Here is a 24,000-nt window from a genome sequence, read left to right as displayed (position 1 = left end):
GGGCACACAAGACAATGAAAAGTCTGAAAGTGACACAGGTAAGAAAGTTTGCAATATCTTTCTCTGGATAAACCACAAAACTTTCACAACTCTCAAACGTTAAAACTCTAAAGAAATTCACGTCTTTACCTTAAATTACTCCTAAAATAATAGCAAAAGGAAAACAATGAAAGAGACTAAAACATTAACATTGTGCCTTAAAACCAAACCAACCTGCAAATACTAAGAGTTTTTTTTCTCTTGTAATTGCCTAGTTTTCCTAGGGAAAATGATTGGGAACACTCCAACTACAGATAAGAGCCATTTGTTGTGCACCTCTGCTATGGAAAGAACAGAATATTAGCAATGGCTATGTATTATACTGGTAAATAACTTTAAAAGGCAAATCCTAATATGTTTTCTCACAGCCCTTTCCTTCTCCTCTGCCCCTTTCCCATTTCTGAAGAAAACTTGTTTGGAAAAAAGTATTAATTCTACTCTATACTGTCACTTAATTACTTTTCTGCCCTGGAAAGAGGAAGCCTTGAACAGCAGCCACAAACTGCATGGAAACAACACCACAGGGAATTCTCTGTGGCAAACCCAAACAAGCCAACTGCAAAATGCAACAGATTTGGGAAGTGCAGAATGATCAAACAGCCAAAGCACTCCTAAGATTTGGTACTGCTTTAAGGAGGCATAATCTTTAATTTTTTTTTCACCAATCCCCTATGGTTTCTCTCCTAGTACCATAAGCCATTTACCACACAGTTAATCACACAGTATACAATATAAACGCAACCACAGGCCTCTGTAACACAGAATGTTTAAAGAGAAGAGGCAAAGCAAACTGTGCAGGACAGCCTCACAACCCAGCAGCTGAACATCTAAACAAACACATCTACTCACTGGAAAAGCCCAAGAACTGCTGTTACAATCTTCAGGCAACACAAACCTATTTGTAGAAGCTGCAAAATGAGACTTAAGGAACAATTTACCAGGAAAAATAACCAGGCAGAGCTTTTACAAGCCTTTACCATTTAAAAAAGCCCGTTTTACTAAGATCTACTGTCTAGCTTGCAATTCAAGCATGCCAGTCACAAAGGAAGACAAGCAAGAACATCCAAGATCAGCAGGGCTCACATACGTTATGCCCCACAGCACTTCCCTGAAGAGATTCCCTAGTGACTGGAGTTCCTGTGTGCAGCCTTTGTCTCATGGGGAGCATTAATTTGTGCCTCTCCATTCTGTTTGGCCACCCCTTTCCATGAAACAAAGGAATTTAATGCCTTTGAAACCTCTATTGTTGTTGACAAACTCAGCTGAGACTGGTCAAGTGTAGCTGTTACTGAGAACAGAACTGGCAGAGCAACAAGACTTCAAGAACTTGGTGGGTTTGGTGCATGTGTTCATAAAAGAAGGATTAAAAAAACCCAAGGAATGATGGGAAGTGTAAGTTACAAACACAAGATGACAAAGACATTTTGACAGGTGAACTATAGATTAAATAACAGGAGACTGAAAGGACAAAGGATGAGAAAATAAAGCTGGGTAATAACAGATTAATAATGCAGATTTAAAAGTTTTCTTTAGTTAATTTAAGCTGTGTTTCTAGATTTGAGGATTTTATTTACTGTCTCACTTGATTTGAGAATAATCTGACATTTTCTGTTTTCAAATACATACCAACTTCCTGTAGTTAAAAAATGAGTTAAGAGCAGTTGAGTTAAAATGAGTTAAGAGCTGTTCTGCAACAGTAACTATACCTACCACTGAAATAATTTTCACCATTTCATACCAATGTAAAACTCAGCCTTAGAATTTTTAATTCTCTACGGACAGGATTTCTACTTGCCCCTTTCATTAAGATTAATTAAAAGGTGAAATGTTATTTGAAACTGCAGGAACAGTAAAAATCACTGCCCACGTATACCCGAGCCTGGGTTGACTCGTCAGGTAAGACCTTAAATGAAGGTCTTCATACCTTTTTCTCTCTCTGGGCTTACGTGAAAGCCTTCAAATCATCCAACAAGTTATTTTTATTGGCTCAGACCAATCAAGGAATAAAGTACTTTTCAAGCCAGATGAAGACTAGTTCTTCACCAACAGAAGCTACCAAAGAAGTGATTTTTAACATGGAATCATGAACACTTTGGACAGGGATGTTCACTTTCAGTTTCTAATCACTCCCAAACGTTACATAGGGCCAAAAAATTTCACTGCACTTCAATGCTGATAAACTAACACCAGCACTGATGTGACAATGTTTTTCTTACTACTTGCTATCTAAAAAGCCATGGGAGAGAACACTGTTTTTACTACTTAACTGTTAAGCATAAATAGTTTACTGATACACTGCTGTAATAATTAGTGAATGTGCTTTATATAACACCTGAAATATTTATGCAAGATTAATGAAGAAAAATTAATACCAGACTACTGGCAAAGTAAAGCAGACTCAAAAGTCAAGTGGCAGTAAGATAATTATTCACAAAAATATACTTGGAAGTTGATAATTATTATACATTTCTAATTTACAAAGAAACACCACTATTACCCTGTGATAGTTGAGCTCATTTAAGCAGCTTTCTACAACAACATTCTAAAATTAATTTCAACAGTATTTACTGAACATGCACTAAAAGACACAAAGGACATCTACACCAAGAAAATATATTCACTTGGTGGCTACAGGAATGCTAGTATCAACATCAGACTAGAACTTAACACCAGTAATAATTCAGAAGGGACTGCTGGACTGTGAATTACAGCTAAACACTCATGTAAGTTTGACAAAGCATTGGCAATTCTCATATAAGCTGTGTCAGCAAGAAAACAACAGGTTAATTTGAAAAATTATAATTAGCTTTATCAGTGAAAATTTACACTGTTGACACATCAAATCATCCATTCTAATCAACTCATAATAATGATTAGTTTAAAATACATATAAAAATAGCAGTAGTGTATCATATTATACATGTGGGAGATCAATAACTAAACCCAAGAAGACAAAAACTTCAGTTCAGCACAGAGAGTACTTAATGACCTACTTTTACAGGTCATATACTTACATATTCAGGTTTTAATTTCTTGTCTCCTCCTCTTACAGCTACTTTTTCAAGCTTGTCTATACTCTGCATGATCAGCTCCTCATCTTTAAGTCTAAGTTCCTCATGTATAATTTCAATGTCACGAACAGGATCTACACTTCCTTCAACATGAGTGATATCATCATCTTCAAATGCTCCTAAATGAGAACAACACAAATTACATATTAAACTAAAAAGACAAGAAAAGTGTATTTACAACATACTGTGAAGAGTCACAAGAGTTTCAGATAAAAAGTAAATCAGTAGGTCTGTCATACTGCCCATACACAGATATCACCTGCAGTATTTTACATCATACTGTTTCAGACTGTTAATTTACATATCAACTCCAGAATCCAAAGCTTTATGTAGACAGATATAAAGTACAGCACTTTGCCATTTCAGGAGAGCACACAGACATCTTTAAGAGTTTCTTCTAAACAGGAACAGGCTAGAACTGTCCTGAAAATAGGTATCACTGTATTTAACCGTACATAACCCAGCAATGGCAAACACAGTAGCAAAATTGAACGTCACAGAACATTTTAATACACACAGTAATGAGTCATGGAAAGAAAACCTTACAAATCACTCTGGCAGCCCTCACTGGCTGGCCAATTTTATGCATTAAGCAAAGAAGAAGTTCTAGACAAAGCATTCTGAAGTTCTGAATGACTCTTAGTGTTTCCAAGGGAAACAAGGCTTAGGAAAAAAAAAGAAAAAGGCCTGAAATCATCTGGCAGACCTCGTCCCTGTTTCAATCTACTTTATCACTGTGGTTCTGACGGTGATTAGATAATGAACCACTCAGACACACAATTTACACAGCAGCTAATTTCATCGGCCTGATTTGAGGGTATGGTTTTTAGGGGGCCATCAAAGAAGCAGATGAAGGTGCATTTGTCATATATGAGTGACAACCATTCACACTATCTGAACAAAATGGTGCTGGCCCTTATTAGAAACACATGCTATTATCACATATTTAAAGTGCAGTTAAAGCCATAATTTCAAATTGCCAACTGGAAACATAAGGTTAAAACAACCAGATATTACTGAAGCATGTGTGCTGACTTCATGCCCTTCTGAAGACAATCTGGCAACATAATTCAACTAGGATTTAAATTATCAGATAAGCAGCATCACCAAATAAAAATCCCACCCCCAAAAAATCAATATTTATTTTAAAAATAAAAATATTAACAATTAAAACCAGTTTATTTCTTATTCCTGGATCAATTTTCAGAATACTTGTATGCCTATCCTGTAACATTAAAGATATGCCTGAGATATCAACCATGAAAATAATTTTACTTTAGTATTATCAAAATAAAATTCAACTGTTTATTGGGGGGTTTTTTGGGTTTTTTTGTTTTTGTGGGGTTTTTTTGCACGGGGAGGAAAAAAACCCACCCAACCAAAAAAAACCAAACAAACCCAAGCCATTTCTTATATAAAATGTAAGATAGGAAACAGGGTAAGCTATGAACAATTTCTTAACTGATATACAGAAAGTTTTGGTTCTTTGTTGTCACGCACATCTGAAAACTTCATCTTACCTTTTAACTTAAGGAAAACAGTGGGTTTAGCAACAAAGGTTTTACATCAAAACACAGGGTAAACAGGTTTAAAATTATGTTGACAGCCAAATGTCAAAATAATTTTCACATAAACTTATGAAAAGTCTTTAAAACAGTGGTTACCAGAAGCTCCCTCCTCTCCCATCAGCTGTCTCTCTCCAAAGATCATCAATGAGCTCCCTTGGTACAAGGAAAATAACCTCAGCAATCGATCCAGTTCCGATGCTGGCCGTGATGGGAGAGCAGGCTGCTCTGTCAAATGGAAACTCACTACACTAACCCATACCAGTGCCAGGCAATTAAGGAAGAGATGCTGTAGCCATTGCCTTCCATAAATCCGTATCATTGAGTCAGCAGCTGACTCAATGGAACTTGGGCTATTCAGATGAACAAATACTAGAAAATATAATTCAGCAGCTCTGCTCTGATTTACATCTTTCTTCTTTGTATCAAGGAAAAATTGTCCATTACCATCTAAATAATACATTCTCAAGTTGTTCGTATCTTCCTTCTGCAGTTAAGTGTCTACAGGTTAAAAAATAATAATAACAAAACCCACTGTTACAGCCAAGAGAAAAGCTGCATGACTATAAAGGTCTTACATTTAGAATATAAAAATAAAATGTAAAAAGTTTTGGTCTTAAGGAAGAATGAAGGTTTTTCTGAGAAAGTGTAAGGTGAATCAGTAATAATGAAACACTTATTTAAAGCTTATATACTTGTTACATTTTTTCCATTTTCTTCAGCAACAGTAACATACTTCTCTAGCAATTATCTTCATTTCTTCACATATTCCCATTCCTTTTTTACAAAAACATCCAGTCCTTTATTCATCCAAAACCAACTCAGTGCAATTCTACCCCGGTAAAACTGTATCCATACGTTTCAACTTTATTCTCAAGTCCACTAAACTCTTCAATCCATGAACACTTTCAATGTGCTGCCAGAGTTTTCTTCAAGACTCCTCCTCCCATCAGCTGTCCTCAACCCTGTATCAGCAGCCATCCTGCAGCACATTTAGACCACACCGATGACAGAGACCCATGTCTGGCAACAGGCAGTTGCTTGCTCAGGTAAACAGCTCCTTTACTGTGCTGATGATTTCCCATTCAAGGTAACAATCTAGCCTTCTCTCCTCGTCACTGGGTTGCTTGACTCTTACAAAAGAAATGAACACTAGTCGCATATTCTATTAAAACGTTGGATTTTGAGCTTAAATTTTCAATTCTCCATTTAGAGGAAAAGTGCATTTTCCTGGCTTGGAAAAGAGAAAACCTATCAACAGGTATGCTGATAAAAGTCACACAATTCCCTTTTAAATAAATAGGAAAGCCATTACATCAATTTAATCATGGCACTTTTTTTTCTTACATCATCAGGAACACTTAGATAAAAGAAATATAAATCTCTTCCCACTGAGACAGCCACAGTCCATAAGGAAGTGGTAGGTATAAGATTTTATATATACAAAAGGCCAAGCTGGCATTAATGTCCAGATTTTAGCATAAATTGAGAGACACTTCTTGATAAGCAACAGGCATTGAGCTATATTTGTGAATCTCTTGTTCAAGGTTTGCCAATGCTGACTTCAGTTGCCAACCTGAACCAGATCAGCCTCTGACTGACAGCCTAGCCCAAAGTGAGACAAAACTCAAGGGAGAAGGAAAGGAAAAGGGAGAGCGAAGTAAACCCCATTCTGATTATGAGCTGTGTTTAAATATGGTGAACTTAAAAGACAATGTGTCTGTCTTGTTAACATAACGAGAGTTCAACTTCTGTAAAGATAAGGGACCTTTCCAAGGTCAGAAACTTGTCTACACACCCTCCTCTGCAGCACGCTTACACCTGCCAGGCTCCTGGCTGCTGAGCTCTGTGGTCCAGCTTCCAAAGCTTTCATTAAAAAAAAAAAAAAAACAAAAAAAAAAAAAAAAAAAACCCAAATTTTTTCCAAACGTGCTAAAAAACTTGTCTCAAAAAAAAAAGTTGTGATATTCTGAATTTCAAACAGTAAACATCTCACTATGGCATTTTATTTATTTACTTATTCTTCCCAGGGAAATAAAAAAAATCTATTTTATATTAATTTCTCCAAAATTAGCCATACCACTGCATTCTCAAGACAGTATGGCCTATGGACAATAATCTTCTCCAATGAATGTAATGAAAATCCCATGTCTTCATCAACTGCATTTGCTTTTAGAACAGAAGAACGTGGCATTTTTCAAATGTTATGCCAAACCACAGCACCTTCCTTTTGCCTGCTTCCTAAAGCTATACTGTTTGTGCTCCAAAACTGCCCTCCATCTACTATAGGAAACTATAGCATACTACTGTAAGAGTTAAAAAAGGAATCAGTTTCCTAAATGGGAGGAAAAACTATATGCATAAAATAGGCTTACTCAGTATCTTCCCAAAGAAGTGTGTTTGGCAACAACTAAGCTAAGCATACAGCAATACAGGAAGGTAAACTGGGAAACACTAACCAGTAATTTCATTATCTAAAAAAACCTGCTTATGTCTTCTCTGGTGTCTCATGTATCTCACCAGAGGTATATTTTTATCAGAATTTATTCAAAAGGAAGTTGAGCAGAATCCACCTCCTTTATGTTTTAAGTATCGAACTTTTTCTAAATAGTCTCCCAGAAAATGCTGATGGATTTGCACTCTAGCTTGAAAGAAACACTCCTGCTACTTCCTTTAGTGTAAAAGAACAGACTACAGAGTTAGAAACACCAAGTTTGCTGTAAGTAAACAAATCTGCTGTGATAAATTCCCATAATGTTTAAGTGGCATGTAGATACTGCCATTAAAACAAGGCAAGTATTTAAACAGGAATAACACAGCATAACACAGTAAGGCATAACACAGCAGCAGAATTCATTTTGCTGTCTAACAGCATCAAAAGTAATGACTTAACCTGTAGTCACTAGAAATGAGGAGCTTGGAAACAATTACTGCCACATCCAGCTCCCTCTTCCATTGCCATTGGGCCCAAACCTAAAAGATCTTTCAGTTTCAGGGAAGGACTTATCTTCAGCTGAGCACTTTATCTGGGCTGTTTAGTCCAAGCATGGTGGGCCCAGAAATATTTTAAACAAAGCAGTAAAGAAGTAACAGAATGATGGCTGGTTCTCCACTTTGATTTCAAGTGGTACTAGATGGTAAAGATCCACAAAACTGCACAACTGGCTGGAGAAGACGTGAAACCTGGTTCTGTTTTTTCCCTGAGGAAGAGCAGGAACTGTCTATTTGTCAGGTCTTGATGGCAACCAGGACACACAGACTACATCTTTTCTTCACATGCAAAAGTAATAGCACATAAATATGTATACAGCACGGCAGTAACAAATACCACATTTTAAGCATCATCTAATGGCATGCACATTTCTTTCCATTTCTTTCAAGAATCAGCTTCAAAATTCTTTGACAAAATTTACCTCTCAGCCTCCACAAATTTTTGCATTGCTTATGTTATACCTGTCAAGATCTGATGACTGTATGTTATGTATTCATCTGAACAGAACCACTACACTTAGTTACAGGCTATCATCAACCAATTCATTCTCTTGCTAAAATCAAGTCATCCAATTACTCCTTGACTAATCAAGGCTGTTTTGGCTTTTTCTTTTTTCAAAAGGTACTCAACAGCATAAACAGTTCACTTACAAGAAATGGAAAGGGGCTAATCAGCAGAATTATTGTTTTGCTGCCACAATTTGCGGTATTTAAATGTAGTTGCTGATTGGACTGAAAGTTTTATGATATAGCATATAAAACTAGTTCGACACAAAAACGAAGCTGCTTACAGCCTAAACTTTGTTTCTAGCTGCTCCAAGCCGCCACCGAGATGCTAAAAACCAAAACAAAATACAACTACTAGATTTATCTTATTCTGCTCCTAATTGCAGTTATGGAAATTAATATCTTCAAGATTAATTTATATTTGATATTTCAGTTGCTTCATTTCTTTAATTAGCCTTACCCTTAAAGTGGAACGGAACCAAATATTTGGCTAATATTAAGCTCCACATAACAGCGTTTTGGCATCTTGTATTCATTTACGAAAGGTAAGCATCGGTATATGTTATGCTGTAATTAAGAGGGATATTTACAATTTCATCAGAATCTGAACCGCATCACATGCTGGAACTCCCATCGGCATTTAGGGTAATGACCAGCCTTTTTTGTCAATAAGCTATAAGAGAATGTTTAATAACACCACCAAAACCCAGACCTAGAGAATAATTGATACTTGCATCTCCTCTCCAGCATACGTTCAACAACTATTATCAAAAAGAGCTGCTCATCACAGACTGATCTGGCACATCACAGTACACATACATATATGCACCCTATTATAAGCCCTGAAATAAACGAGTAATAATATCTATCTGGCCACTTACTGGGGTGGGAATGGGGGGGAGAGAACAAAAAGAATTAAATAGGGTATCCTGGGTGGGGGGCTAGAAGCTGGGAATTTCTTTGAGCTATCAAAAGAAACAAGACTACAAGTGTCAAAAACATTAAATTATAAATAATATCTGCACTTAGACTGGCTTGACATGCTATCATCAGTCTTATAAAGATTTAAACAGCAAAAGATACTGCTATTTCTGACTGAGGTACAAGTACGTTTAACGTTATAAGAATGCATTAAACTTTGATGATGGTACATTTTACTATGCATACTCATGACTAGAAGGGCAAAAGAATATTGTCAGAGTCAACATTTTACAGCTTCTTCAACATAGTCCGTGTTAACAAAGAACCAACAAATAAACTAGGTTTAGCATGTTTTCCCTTGCAAGCTAATTTCAAGTGAAATTAATCACCTGTAACACAAACCTAATATTCTTTAAGCAGAGTAATTTTCGGTTGAAGAAGGTGCACCTGCCTACATCTTCAACATAAGCAAAATCAAGTACAAAAAACATTAAATAAAACGCTGTAGTAAACCTTGACTTCTGAAGAAAGAATTTTTTCAGACATCTTTTATGGCTTTGTTTTGTGCTACAGCCCTTTAAGTTTTGTCTTCATAAAGCCCTAACTAGTTGTAATCACTTGCAGTCTAATTGTGGACATTTATCTGCTTTTCTTATGCATAGAACATAGCTATTAAAGCTGAATGGTGATGGTGTGAAGTATGGGTTAAATTGGGTGAAATTAAAGCAAATTACTCTGGGATGTGGAACTCTGAAAATAGAAGCCGCCAATGATTTGCAACCCTCTTGATGATCAGCTTCACAGAACCCTAAATGACAAGAAAACTTACATATTTTAAAGTTAACTAGTTTTTTTTTAAAATAATATGTATAAATTTATTTAAAATGCAAGCAGTCACTGTGGCAATAATTATTTTGTTTTACCTGCATCGTAGAAATATAAGAAAAGGTTTTAATTCCCATTAAACACACTTGTTTTTATTCTCAAGTTCAGCTGATTTTTAGCAACAGAAAAACAGTTTGGAATATTAGTTGCCGCATTAATTACTTTGAACACAACGTTACAGTTTATGCGTACCATATGGCTATACAGACACAGGATGGTAAAAGCAGCTGCTTTGGGCTCTCTTGACTGGTGCGGTATTAGGACTCAAATTCATTACTCACCTATATAAAAGATAAGCAGCTACATTTACCCTGCTGAGCCCTAATACCGCACCAGTCAAGAGAGTGCAAATCAAGCACCCCTCCCCAAAAGTCTGAAATAGCGGCTGAATGGCAGTCCTTTCAATATCAAATCTATTGGGAGTATTTGACAAAAAAGGGCAAGTCTATTTCTGCACCAGCAGACACACAATGAGAGCATGTAGCAGCAATACAGGAGTTTAAATGACGGTAGTATCAACTTCTTGAGCATACAAAGAATTTACATTTGCATAAAAGTACTCATCAAGCAAGTACCGCACAAGGTCAGAGATGAGAATTATAACCTCCCCGGGAAACAGCGAGGCAAAGTAATTCACTTCAGGACACATCAGTTGGCAGAAGAAACCACAATTCTCTTCCTGGCAGAAGCAGTTTTAACAGAGAAAAGTTGTTACCAAGACAGTCGCTCCAATGAGCTTACCTGTACAATCCTGTTCCAGCGCCCTTACCCTTGAGTCTGTCTGACAAATATTAGTGATTTATTTCAGATGTAAAATGTGTTTACTTGCCATTGCTCTTTCATCCTAGCACCACTGGGATGTAGTCAACACTCTGCAGGCAAAACCTTCTACCTGCTGAGATTTGCTATCAAGTTGGTCACACTAGGTAAAGGACATTATTTGACAGCTGAAGGAATAAATCTTTGAGCCCTTCATGCCTCCGTTTGCAGAGGGCTCGCTCTGACTGCCCTTGATCATATATTTGAAATGCTATCACTGCACTGCCTACCAAATAGTGCTTGGAACAAACTCCTTGGTTACCTTTCTTGCAACAAACTTTACCCAGGATCACAGAACATGGTAACTCACATGGACTCACTATCAGAAGACTAGGAAGGGCAGTACCCAATATAAAACTTCGAGATGGCTGACATACCACTTAAATTGTTTAAAATAAGAATTCCCTAGGAAAAACTAGCCTCTCTGTTCAGATTTTTCTAAAACACAAGGTGATTTAGAAAAATGCCCCTTCTGCGGAAGAAGAGGCATTTGGAACGTAGCTTGGACTACTGCAAAATGTCCAAAAGCCAAAAAGCTTGAAGAACGTAAACATCTACTTCAGAGACAAGTGCTCTTGTCTCTGGAAGTTCAGCCACACTCTGTCCCATGTTACTTTCTGTTCCAATGCTGCAAACCTTCCCTTGTGAGTTGAACTCATGAAAGGAGAAGCAAACAGGAACAAGGGAAAGCCTCCACAGTATCACCCTCCCTGGTAAGCACTCCCATGGCAACACTGCCTGCACGGAGGACAGCACATGCAGGAAGGTCGGGCCACAAATATCAGTGGGTAACTTTTAACATGCCTCTGTGTACCACATATCCAGTTGTTCATAGAAGACAATGTTCCTATTCAAAAGCAGACTGGAATTCATGTATTTGCAATCTCATGGTGTCTGCACTGTACAAAAACATACTTCCTAAACAGAAACCATTTGGAAAGTAGAAATATGCCCATATATCTGTGTATTCATATTACTTCCTCCACCTCCATGGTACCTTTTACCTCTTCTTTCTGGAAGTCACTCATCAAGACTTGTTCTTTAGGAATGTTCACTGCCAAGCTCTACAGTGTCCAGTCTTACCTGGAATCTCTGAGACTCACCCTTAAAAAAATATAACTGCTAACAGTAACTGTGTTTTTAAGACAATATATTTACACAGATCATAAATAGCAACTAGCAGCCATCAGCAGAACCCACAGAACAATTCTGTTTGTCCTTGAATGACCAGATATACAGGAAACATTTTAATTATTCACAGACAATTCATTTGCGTGTCCTGGTTTTGGCTGGGATAGAGTTAATCTTCTTCCTAGTAGCTGGTACAGTGCTGTGCTTTGGATTTAGTCCAAGAATAATGTTGATAACACACTGATGTTTTAGTTGTTGCTAAGTAGTTCTTACTCTAAGTCAAGGACTCCTCAGTTTCCCGTGCTCTGCCAGTGAGGAGGGGCACAAGAAGCCAGGAGGAAGCAGAGACAGGACACCTGACCCAAACTAGCCAAAGGGATACTCCACACCACAGCACATCATGTGCAGTATATAAACCAGGGGCATTGCCAGGAGGGCCTGATTACTGCCTGGGGACAGGCTGGGTATTGGTCAGCGGGTGGTGAGCAATTGCATTGTGCATCATTTGTGGGTTTTTGAGGGGATTTATTCATCTCTCTTTTTTATTATTACTATGACTGTATTTTACTTTATTTTGATTATTAAACTATTCTTATCTCATTTCACAGGTATTTACCTTTTCTGCAATTCTCCTCCATATCCCATTGTGGGTGGGTGGGGGTGTGAGTGAGTGGCTGTATGGTACATACTTGCCAGATGGGGTAATTCACAGCACTGGGTCACAGACTGACTACACCGAAGATGGAGCAATAGCAAAAAAAACCCCATTGGAGCCCTGATGTTTTTATTTGGTCTGGCATAGCACTGCACAGCAGTTACGACGACTGTACTCATACTGAACCACGTCAGATGCCTAATGCTAAAACAAAGCACAAGCCACTAAACTCTGCTGAGCCCACCTTGGCTCCTGTGCAGAGCCAGCTCAATGTGCTTTTCTGAATCTTCAACACCTTGGAGGGTTATTAGTCTTTGTAAAATAATGAACACAGAATGAATCGTTCAGCTCAGCACAGAATGCAGAACCATAATCCTCCTGGAACCCACAACAAAGGGTGTAAAATTGTTTCAATAAGGCATTGTCTCTTCATAAACATTTAAAGCAATGTCTTAAGCTATGTAAGTGCCTAGACAAAAATGAGTAATGACAAGTTTCCAGCTACAAGTGGTTAGTTATCAAGCAGTTCCCAAATATTCTGAAATTTCAAATAGATCATCGTTACAATAAAATAAGAGTCCTACAAAATTGTCAAACTTCTTGCAGTGCCTTACAAAATTATGATAAAAATGGATTATGGAATTTGATGGGGGGGGAGGAGGGCGGAGTTATGTTTACAAATCATTCATTGTTTACAAAAAGTGTGAACTAGTTTTTGGAAGAAGAGTATTTTAGAAGAGTTGTAAATGTAGCTCATCATGTATTAACAAGGAACCTTATTCTCCATATCTGAATGTTTCTCCTCCGAGGATCTATTTCATTGCACAATGGAGATGAGGAGTAGTAAACACACTACAGGAAGGACCAGCCAACATATAACAAAACTGAGAGTTGATAAAGACTTAAGCAAAAATAGTTTGATTGGTGCCATTATGTACACATATGCCCTGCATAAGTTTGTAACAAAGTACCGTGTTGCTGAGTGAATAAAGTATCTTTAAAAACAAAAACAAAAAGCCTCTCAGTAAATTTACCTTATATAAACATGCTTCATCATACAACCTTCCCTCTGGACAATCTGTCCCACGTTCATAACGTATTACATAAACTTAATGCAAAAGCAGTAATACAGTTCATCCAGATTTATCCTTTGCAAATCAATTCACGTTTTATAAGAGTGCTGCCTATTGGTTTCTATTCATAGAAATCCTGCTAATAATAATCTAAAAATTTAAATCATTAGCTGCTTAAGAGACAGTTTTTCACATGCAGTGATTAATTTTCAATAAATTAATTAGTGATACCACAGTTCTTAGGACCTCACATAACAGTACAGGCTTGGAATTTCAAGACATATCAAATGATCTTTTTAGAACAGCACCTGAAATACCAAAACCAAAAGGTAATATATGATTTGCATCTTATCTGAGATGATAGACTGATAAAAGGGATTTGGAATGTTTCCTGTTTGATATTCATATCTTAATGTAATAATTTTACTTTGGATGTTAGTCCCTTCTTCCTTATAAAACTCAAACCAGCATCCCAACAGAAAACTAAGCATATTACTTGCTACAGATTGGCTGACCAATTACATTGTAAGTAGAGAACTAATTATCTTGTACATTTGAGCAGTGAAGTAATCCCTAAACTCACGGATTTGCTTTTCTTACTAGTAACATTATACTTCAATGGTTAACTACATGTCAGATGTGTTCTGTAACTATCTGGCACCATCTAGTAGCCACTGTCGTCTTCTTTACTAAATCCCATTAACAGATTACGTTAAGGGATTGTGACAAGGGAGATACTCAACAGATATGCAAGAAATAACAACACAAGCTTCTTTATCTGAATCTCATATGGTCAAGAAAATGTTTTATGTTTAATTAGATACAGTTAAAGTCAGTAACTACTTTCACACTAAGCAAATGCCTTCTGCCTTCCTTGAAAAAGTACATTAGATATTTGTGTGTGTGTGTTGAAGTTTCAAAAAAAAAATTTAAGAATCTACTGGCAAATTTTAGCAATAGTTGACAGAATGCATTGTTTTATGCACTTACGCAAACATCTTCTGTTTATTCCCTTCCCCTATACTGAATACATGCAAGTAAGTTAGAAACTAAGGAAGAAAACATATGCTGTGATTAACTTGAAACCTGGATATACAGGGTGGGTTTTTCCATGGTTGCCAAAGCAGAGTGTCTCGTAGTCCCTAAAATTGGGAAGGCAGGGAGGGGGGCAGCAATATGAATGTACTAAGACTACTTCATTATGTTCCCAAGGTGTGGCTGGGTAGAAATCTTCGTTTCTAACAGTACTAGTCCTTTAGCCTGCAAGCAAAAACAAATACACAGCCCTACCATTCTGCTCCTTGCAAAATAAATATATAAATGTGATACTTTTGCAACATCTAACCACAGCTTTTTAAGCTGAAACAGTTCTTCTCCTTTTACTTTAGATGTCAAATCCATCACAGAAAAGAATTTTGTTTTTAAAAGACTTCCTCAATGAAGCAGTTCATTTCTCTGCCCATTTAGCTCACTGTATTTTTACAAGCACCAGGCTGAGCAAACTATGATTGAGAGAAGCCATCTTATGCACATTGCTGTTGTCCCACATCATTCAGAACAAACCTTTTTAGATCGTTAACTACCACAGGAGTGCTGATTACACAGGCACCAGCAATTTCCTAACCAATGACCACCTGAACAATGATGTGTTCAGCTTCTCAGACCCTGAAGCCTTTCAGAGGTGAATCATTTCACAGTTTGGAACTAGATCTCCATAGCAACTTCCCTTTGAGGGTTTTAGAATCACCATCCCGTAATTCTATGATCATCAAGCTCAACCATTCCCAATGGTTCTTTTCACAGCAGATGGAAAAGGAAGCCTTGAAATTTTACAGTCTATTTCAAGCAATTCATCTGGCAGCCTATTAGAATTCAAAATATTTCGACCTTCAATCACAAAGCATGTTATCTGAAGCTGTGGTGATCTCAAGTCAAGACAAGCAGACGTTTTAGTCTAATCATCCATGATGAGAAGAGACTGGCAAAAACTCTTAATTCAACCACCATCAAAATGCTTATTTTAACTGCATGAAAGTCTTTCAACAGGCAATGAAAACACACCATGTACCATTTTATCACAACCTTCCATTCAAGGGAAATATGAATTCTGAATATTGGCATGGATCTTTGCACTCCCCAACTGCTTTTGAACAAGTATCTGCTTCCTAAAAGTCAGTATAAATCCAATTCTACCACAGTATTTTTCAACAGCTGTCAAGAAAAATGATGGAAGCAAACTGCAATTAAACTTCTCATGATTGAGTACAATAAAGCTGTAAATGAGTTACTTATTGATGGATCCAGTTTGTTATAGGCATCTTCTAAGAACTCCAAACCAGTTACGTCTGAGAAAATAAATACCAATTAAATTATAAAAACATAGCATTGGTTAAAATCTTGAAGCAAAGCTCAGTTTCATGATAATCATCATCAGAGGAGGGGTTTAAAGTTTCCTTTCCCCTCTGCTCCTAATTTCCAGCTCAATTCCCTCTGTTTAGAGTTAAAAAAAACATTTTCCTTCTCTTAAGTGTTTCAGGCAACCACTGAAACAATCCCACTGGGGCCACAAAAGTTTTACATTCGAAAATCTTCTCACCTAAAGGCCAGGTTGATTCATTCATATTTTTTATCAACCTTAAGTACTAGTTAAATTCAAATGTTTTTAAGATCTCAGTTGTACCCTGCCTACTCTATTAATAACAATGGTTCATCAAATTCCCACCCCTCCAAAAAAAGGGAAAAAAGAATACTTTTCCCCACCCCAAACAACTCTAAGGTTAACTCTAGAGATACTTTATTCTTGTAATGACACTTTAAAAGCACAAAGCATCAAAATGCAGTAGTGAACAATTGCTAGCTACATAAACACAAGTTATCTAGTGACTAAAGAATCCAGAAGACTTGCGACTTCCTGTACAAAAATGCTCCCAATAGTATTTAACAGGATCAGAAGTTTAACAAAAGAGTAAAAAAGAAAAAAGGCGGGGGGGGGAAGAGAAAAATTATTACCATTTGGTGACTTGACAATGAGATTTTGATACTTAAAAACTGCTTAAAAGAAACAACAACCCACCTGTACCAAAGCCCCATTTCCCACCATGAATAGTGAAATAAGGAAAATTAACAGGTTTGTTACATTTTATAACATTTGTAGAGGCAGGAACACTTAATTGTTTTATTTTCTTCGAATGAAAATGCATCTTCAGTGTCCCTAAAGAGTTTCTTAACTGTGAGAGTGGCCACAATTGAAACCCTCTCTACAGCACTTAAAATGCCACATTTTATTAGGCTACAGGGAAAAAACAATCAACCCACCCCCACAGCTGACCTTATCCTCCTTGGTACCGACATTGTTGAGCCATACTCTGACTCTACTTCAAAGAAAAACTCTTTGAAAAGAGAACTTATTAAAAAAACCCACAAAACTAAAAGATCTTGACTATAATGATGTACTGACTGGTGGTTTATTGAGAGTTAGTATTTTTGGTTAAGTCAGTTTGAAAACATTTCTGCAAAAGGAATTATGATAAAAATCTCTGAGGGAATAAACTGGCACAATAGACATTTATCTTCACAGATTTTGCACCATTTGGAAAGTTAGCTCATGAACAGAGCTATACAGCTGCTTACATTGAACTTCTCGAAGATCTGAGGGAGAGTATGTGAATATAACCACAAAATTCAACAAGGGATGAAGCTAGAATTTAAGATATAGTAGCACAAAAAGTTATGCATCACCTGGCGATGTAAACTGTTTATTTCTATGCATAATCAACTGAAACAAATACGAATTTTGTTCTAGCAATCTGAGAAAGAAACACCATGGGAAAAAAAAACAACCCATATCTCTTGAATTTTTAAAGCACCACCTCCTGCAAAGACCAGAGATTAAAACAATTATACGTGAACAACATTAAAATTCTTAGTGGCTTCCAGTGTTAGATCAGCTATGTCAATAGCTGATATAAAACTACTGGAAACATCTTCTTAGAGGAGACAAAGAAGTTAGAGGATACATTTCACGACACTCAAAAGTTTTGCCTAAAAAATAATTTCAACTTTTTTCCTCTAATATAGAAGGTAATCAAACGTATTTATAAGAAGTTTTAACTCATCTATAAAGCCTAGCTTACTTTTTTTTGTCTGTTGACCAAACATAACTTAACCATTAAGTAAAACCTTTTATTTAGCATTGTTCTATCTGAAACTGAATATAAAACTGCCCACGAGCACCAAGTTACTTAAGCATATTCCTAATTAAAAAGTACAACTGTCTCTGCAGCAATACCTACTTACATGCGCAGACAGAACTACATACATAGTAATGTAGCTATTACTAAATGTAATTTGAACAGGAGCTTTTTTTGAAAGTTCTGAAGTGATAGCAAATGATAAGTATCTTGCATTGTACAATTAGACTGTCAGCAAAGGATGCCTATTAGTAATACATACACAAATCATCTGAGAGTTACATCTTTACAATCTGTTCTGTGATTATGCACAGTTATGATTCAAAGTATTTTCATGGTATTTTCCAGATATTTCTCATAAACAGTAATTTTAAAAACTTAAAATTGTATTCATATACTAAGAATAGGACTGCATTTTTAGTTTTTCCTCTTCTCAGTATCCCCACCACCATACCTGGAAAATCTCATCTTAAGCACAGTAGTTATATATTAGCTCACCGTTTAACAATCTAGAATAACCTTAAGTTTATTTCATAACATATAATCAAGCAACATATGGTAATTAAAGCACACTGAAAACAGCAGTTACTAGCTAATTAACATTACAGAAACACTTTTCTTAATGATAGAAAAAGACAAAGATGCTATAAAGTACTGTAGCATGAGGAACAGTTTGTTTTTGTTTAAAACATTAAAAACTTCAACTTGGGAGTTTGAAATTACAGTACCTGATGAATTAAAAATGTCAATGCAAGTTATGCTCAGTTAGGTAAGTGGTTTACGGACTACGCTTTCACCACACGGTACATGCAGGGCAAGCATCATTAATACAAATTCCTGCACCCCTCAAAATGGCTCAGCATTTGCAAACACCCCCAACATCTGTATTATACTTATTCATGCAGAGTTTCACTACTTTTACTTCATAGTAAGTAGTAAGACCTATTTTGCCATCACCACAGCACCCGAACTGCACTTACGGACAAGTAGCAAACAATAACTCGAGCTGTGACAACGGCACCCTGGGTTGAAGTCAGAGGACCACTGCCAAAACAGCCACTGTGTTCTTTTAAATGCACTGGTTTGCAACATCACTTCAGCAGCATACTTTGTTAGATAATTGGTTTATGTTTTGCAATTAAATTACCACTTTAAAAATAGTGGCAATATTTTACCTTCACATGCTATTTTTAAACCCATCTTCTATTTATTACATTGTGTTTTATATTTGTCTGTATTAACAGTAGCAGCTGAAAATGTCAACAGGCAAAACTGCGTGCAAACACACAGCCCTAGCAAGTAAGTCTCTTCGGAGATCCAACACTTTCATACGAAAATACCTTCTGATCCCCCCCAACACGCACTATTTGCACCCCACCACTATTCACCAGCTTTCATACATGCTTATGCATATGAAGGCGTATTAGCTTTCCCCAGAGTTCCATGATTACCAGACGGGTAAACACAAGGATTACAGCTGCAAATTAGTTGTTAGTAATACACAAAAATCAGGCCTTCCATAAGGTTTGGCCCACAACCACAATTAATTTTATGCTCACATACAGGCATGGGACAGGACACAAGCAAAAACATGTGGCCAACACTGAATGGATGGCAGAAAGCCTTTTTCAGCAGTACTGCCTTGGTTTCCTAGTCACTACAAGCTGGGACACCCCTTTCCCTCCCCCTCCACCCTTCGGAAGGTTTTTTTTAATTCTGAAATCCAAAAGGCGTGCTTATATAACCATACACTCAAATTCCCAAAGTATCCACAGCTATCTGCATATGAATATCAGCATGAACACTTGCTTCATGCAGAATAAAAGTCAAGCAGGCCACCAGAAACTGCCTTTTTGCATGAGGAAACATCTAGCTTGGAACACTCCCGCTCTTGATTTAAAGAAGAAAAAAAGATGTATTTGAAATCCAAACATTTCAGAATGAAAAATAATCAATACTACTGTTACCATCCTTCTCTTGACCACTGCCTTTTGAAGCATCACTGCTACTGCAACTTTTTTAATAGGTTGTGATATCAACTATCAAACTCACAGGCAGTCAGAAAAGACTAAGAAAGATGATGTCAGTTGCTAATTCTAGCATGCAACATCCTTTGTTCAAGGTCTGGTTTGAAACTGGTCTTCTTTTCCTGATGAAACAAGCCTAGAAATCATTTTTGGACAGAATGAAGATCTTCTCCATCTCAAAACACTCTGGCTTTCAAAGAAACTCTCTAGAAGAAAAGGACCATACTGGCAATCATGCTTCTGGAAATTTCTGAAGTCCCTGAAAAAAGTCGTTGTAATCAGCATTTAAATCTATCAAAAAAAAAAAAAATATAATATCTTAATTCAATTATTGTAGCAAAGTTCCTTGCAATTTTTTTCCCCAAAGCTACCATTTAGCATTTGTCTTGGACCTTGTCTATCCTGAAGAGGCTATCATTTGTATAAAAATATACATAATTATTTTAGGGTTTCTAAGCCTAGTAGATTCTCAGTAGATGCTGACCCACAATACTTACACTTTTTCACATTAAATGAAAGATAGATGACAAGGACATGAAAAGGCACATATAATATTTGAGCATTCACACAGATGCCTCTAACACTATGATTGCAGATGGCAAATCAAGCACTACCATTAAGCTTCAACCCAACTTGAGTCTGCTCACCACTTGCCCATGGGGAAGAGGGCTAACAGGAGCAAGCCAGAGGCCAGAAGAACTGTCCCAGCGGACTTCAGATCACCTGCTAGTCTAAAGAGGAGAATCTGACAGAAGACAACATCTCTTCAGAGTTACATCATATTTTTTAGTAACCTTACAATTTCAAACCAGTTTAACTTTGTTATGAAGACACAGTTCATGGTTTGATTTTCCCTTTTTGTAACAACCCTGACAAAGAATACTATGTATACCTTTTTACATAATGAAATGTTCTACCCTAAATTGCATGAGGGATAAAAAAAATTCCACATCACGTAACACAGAAAGAAAATGTTGCCCATCTAAGATTCTTTCCCTTTCATTTGGCAGGAAAACGCTGATGTTCAGAGCTTATGAAAAAGTCATGCAGAAACTTCAAAAAGGTTAGAAACACACCACAAATCAACAAGGGTCTTCTTTCCTGCTACAAAAAAAAAAAAAAAAAAAATGAAGAAAGCATAGCTGCTGCAATGGTATAAAAACAGGCCACATTTTACTATCTGCAACCAGTGTTTTCAAACAATTTGTTTCTATAAAATAATTTTCTGAAGTCTTACGAGATGTTATCACAGAAGTGAGGAACTCCCAAAGAGCTACAAAAGCTGGTAAGTTTCTGTTCTGTCATTTAATAGCACATAATCTTTTTCTTTATATAAATTGGTAGGCCATATAGCTAAGAAAAAACATGTTAAGTGAACAGAAGATGGATTATCCTTGACTAGGCTCTCGATTTCGATGAAAAATCAGAACTCAGATCACAAGATAATTTTCTTTGTGGTTTGCTGATTACTAACTTTAAAAATGTTCTCCGAGTCATTAAAATCATCTGTTTCTTTACAATGTGCTTTCAGTTACTGGTTTTCAGTTTTCAACACAACATTGCTGATAATATTACAATATCCCCTCCTCCTACGAGAGGCCTTTAGAGCCTGTTTGCATTCCACAGGAAGATGCTGCCCTGCTCTTGGATGCGGCTCCATCTGCCTTCCTCCCCCACATTGCCATCCACAAGCCCAGCTTACCCGTCTAGTCACTCCATCGAGACATTAAAACTGGTGGCGTACCATACATATGAGACTGATTTATGCATTCAAGCTGCATCATACAAGTAATCTTTTTCATTACCAAAGATTTCCAAAAGGCTCTTTCTTCTTAAACATGCTAAGTATCACATTCTAGTTATGTGGAAATGCTTCTACGGAGCACTTGTATAATACAAAAATAATGCACTTCTGCATAATTACGCTTGTTCTGAAACAAAGAACAGCGATTTGTTCTCCAAGGCAAAGCTTAAAACACACAAAAAAATGTAACTTCACACTGGTTTTATGGATGAGATTTTAAACCTGTGTTAAACTGGGGGCAACCTATCAAATTCCACCAGATGTAACATATCCATTTAAAACAAATTTCCTATAGCTGCGGTGGTCCCAACACTATCTAGTGAAGAAGCTTTTAGCTCTCTAAGACTGCAAACAAATTATTGTTTCTCATGTTCCCTGTTCTAGTACAATAAGTTAACAGTATTCAAGTAAATAGCACCACCGAAGTACAAAATCCTGTTAACCAACTTCACCCTGCTGTTACATAGCAAGAAAACAAAGTAGGAAGGCAAAAAAACCAAACCAGCAACTACTACCACGTGCAGAGGAATCCTGGGGAAAAAAAAAAGAAATCCATAAACAGAAAGAGATGAGAGAAAAGCATAACTTGAGGTTTTTAGCTGACAAAGGCAGTGTTTCTCTCCAGCAGGGAGGGAATTTAGATGTTGCTTATGAGAACCAGATGAAGAACATTGAAGAAGTAAGGACTCCTTGTGTAACTGTGACACACAAGCTGGAGACAATGGTAGTTTACAATAACCTGTCAATATACAGGCAGCTCAGGCAGTCTGAAGGCACTTTCCAGGTAGGTAGTGCTTCCACCCCTGCAGGCTCCTGGCATCACCCTTCCTGGGAATCCCACTTCCCTCTCCTAAATATAGCACGAAATGCTCCTGACACACAACACAGCAGAAATTGAGCAAGTTGTCCAGCCTGCAGTAGCAAGGACCAAGCACAGGGCAGACAAGAACAGGCTTGTACACCATAAGCTAATCACCTGTCCTATAAGGGATGAAGAGGCATCTGCATGGGATGAGTATGACAACCACAGTTTGCATATCCAGACCCCACATACACTATGCTCCTGGACTTAATTGGTTCCCTTAGTTCATTACACTGCAAGCTGTACATTCCTGTCTACATCAAGACTAGGAAAAGCTGTGACACATTTGTCTGAAATGGTGGCTGATTAGGAAGATCAGAATTGTGATGCATTTACCTTTTGAAGTGCCTAGTCCATCAGATTATTCAACAACAATGCTCAAACGAGGTAGTCAAAATTTCTTAGCATGACAACATTGCATTGACAGCATGGGAGAAAAATGAAAATAAGATCAAAGACCTTTTTTTTTTTTAAAAAAAAAAGTATTGGGCTTTACTGAAAGTGAATTATTAAATAATTCTGAATGCTTTTTCTTCTGTTAATAACTGAAACCCTGTTGAGGTTGAGTAAGCAAGACACTCAAAAAGCTGAACAGCTGATTCGGCTGGCAGGTACCTTTGCTCTGCGACGTGTATGCATGCTGCACTCTCCTGTTCTAACAATGGCTAAGGCAAGTCCAGCAGAGATACTGTAATGCTTCTGCAGAAAGGAAAATATATGCACGTAACAAACCTCCCCAATTATTTACTCAATGAGTGCAACTGCATCCATTAATACTTAAAACCACTCACAGTGAAAACATGCAGAGAGGAAAAAAATTAATCCAAACAAGCATACGGATGATACTTTAATTCAGTATGGGGCAAATCAACTACAAGGAAACATTCTTTCCACACAAGAAGAACGTGTATTTGTAAATGATCAATTAATTCATACACTAAATTATTCATTCTGTGTAGCACAGACATTAATGTCAGTCTGCAAATTTAATCAATACAGGAGAGGGGAGGGTATTTATTTTTCATTTTTATAAGTATATACTGATTAGTTTAGGTTCAGACCAAGCCATCTTTATTCACACTGAGCAGAACTTGACTGCAATTCATGGCATTTAAATCACAAACACAGTAGGAGTAAATAAAAGAATTGCACCCTTGAAAAAGACATAGAAGTGCTTTAAAAGGTCACTTTCGTTCTCTGTTCCTACTTGCTTAACATACATATTCCACGACCAACAACAACAAGAAAACATATGAAAGGATGGGAGCAAGAATCAGTAATTTACCAGTCAGCAGCTTAGAATGATGTTAGAATAATAAATAAAAAACATCATCTTGATAAAGTGATTGTTGCTAATGGTTTATCAGTTTAAACATAACTGTGAAACGTGAGCATTAAAATTATCATACTCTTACCAAAGCCACTACATGGGAAAAGAGACTGTATGAGCACAGTTGCAT

The 24,000-nt window shown here is 36.9% G+C and overlaps 1 protein-coding gene across 1 annotated transcript in view; it reads right to left on the bottom strand.

Annotated features, from left to right (window-relative positions):
- The window catches only part of OLA1 (Obg-like ATPase 1), a 98,784-nt gene that overhangs the window by 48,872 nt on the left and 25,912 nt on the right, over positions 1-24,000 (bottom strand). Inside the window, exon 3 of the mRNA XM_010016888.1 lies at positions 3,054-3,229. Within this exon, the coding sequence (XP_010015190.1) occupies positions 3,054-3,229 (176 nt within the window). The remainder of the gene's footprint in view (positions 1-3,053; positions 3,230-24,000) is intronic.

This window comes from Nestor notabilis, unplaced genomic scaffold (genome assembly GCF_000696875.1).
Source record: "Nestor notabilis isolate BGI_N333 unplaced genomic scaffold, ASM69687v1 scaffold15876, whole genome shotgun sequence".
In the NCBI taxonomy this organism is placed as follows: Eukaryota; Metazoa; Chordata; class Aves; order Psittaciformes; family Psittacidae; genus Nestor; species Nestor notabilis.
Note: the sequence above shows the minus strand (reverse complement) of the source record. Positions and strands in the feature narration are given on the sequence as shown.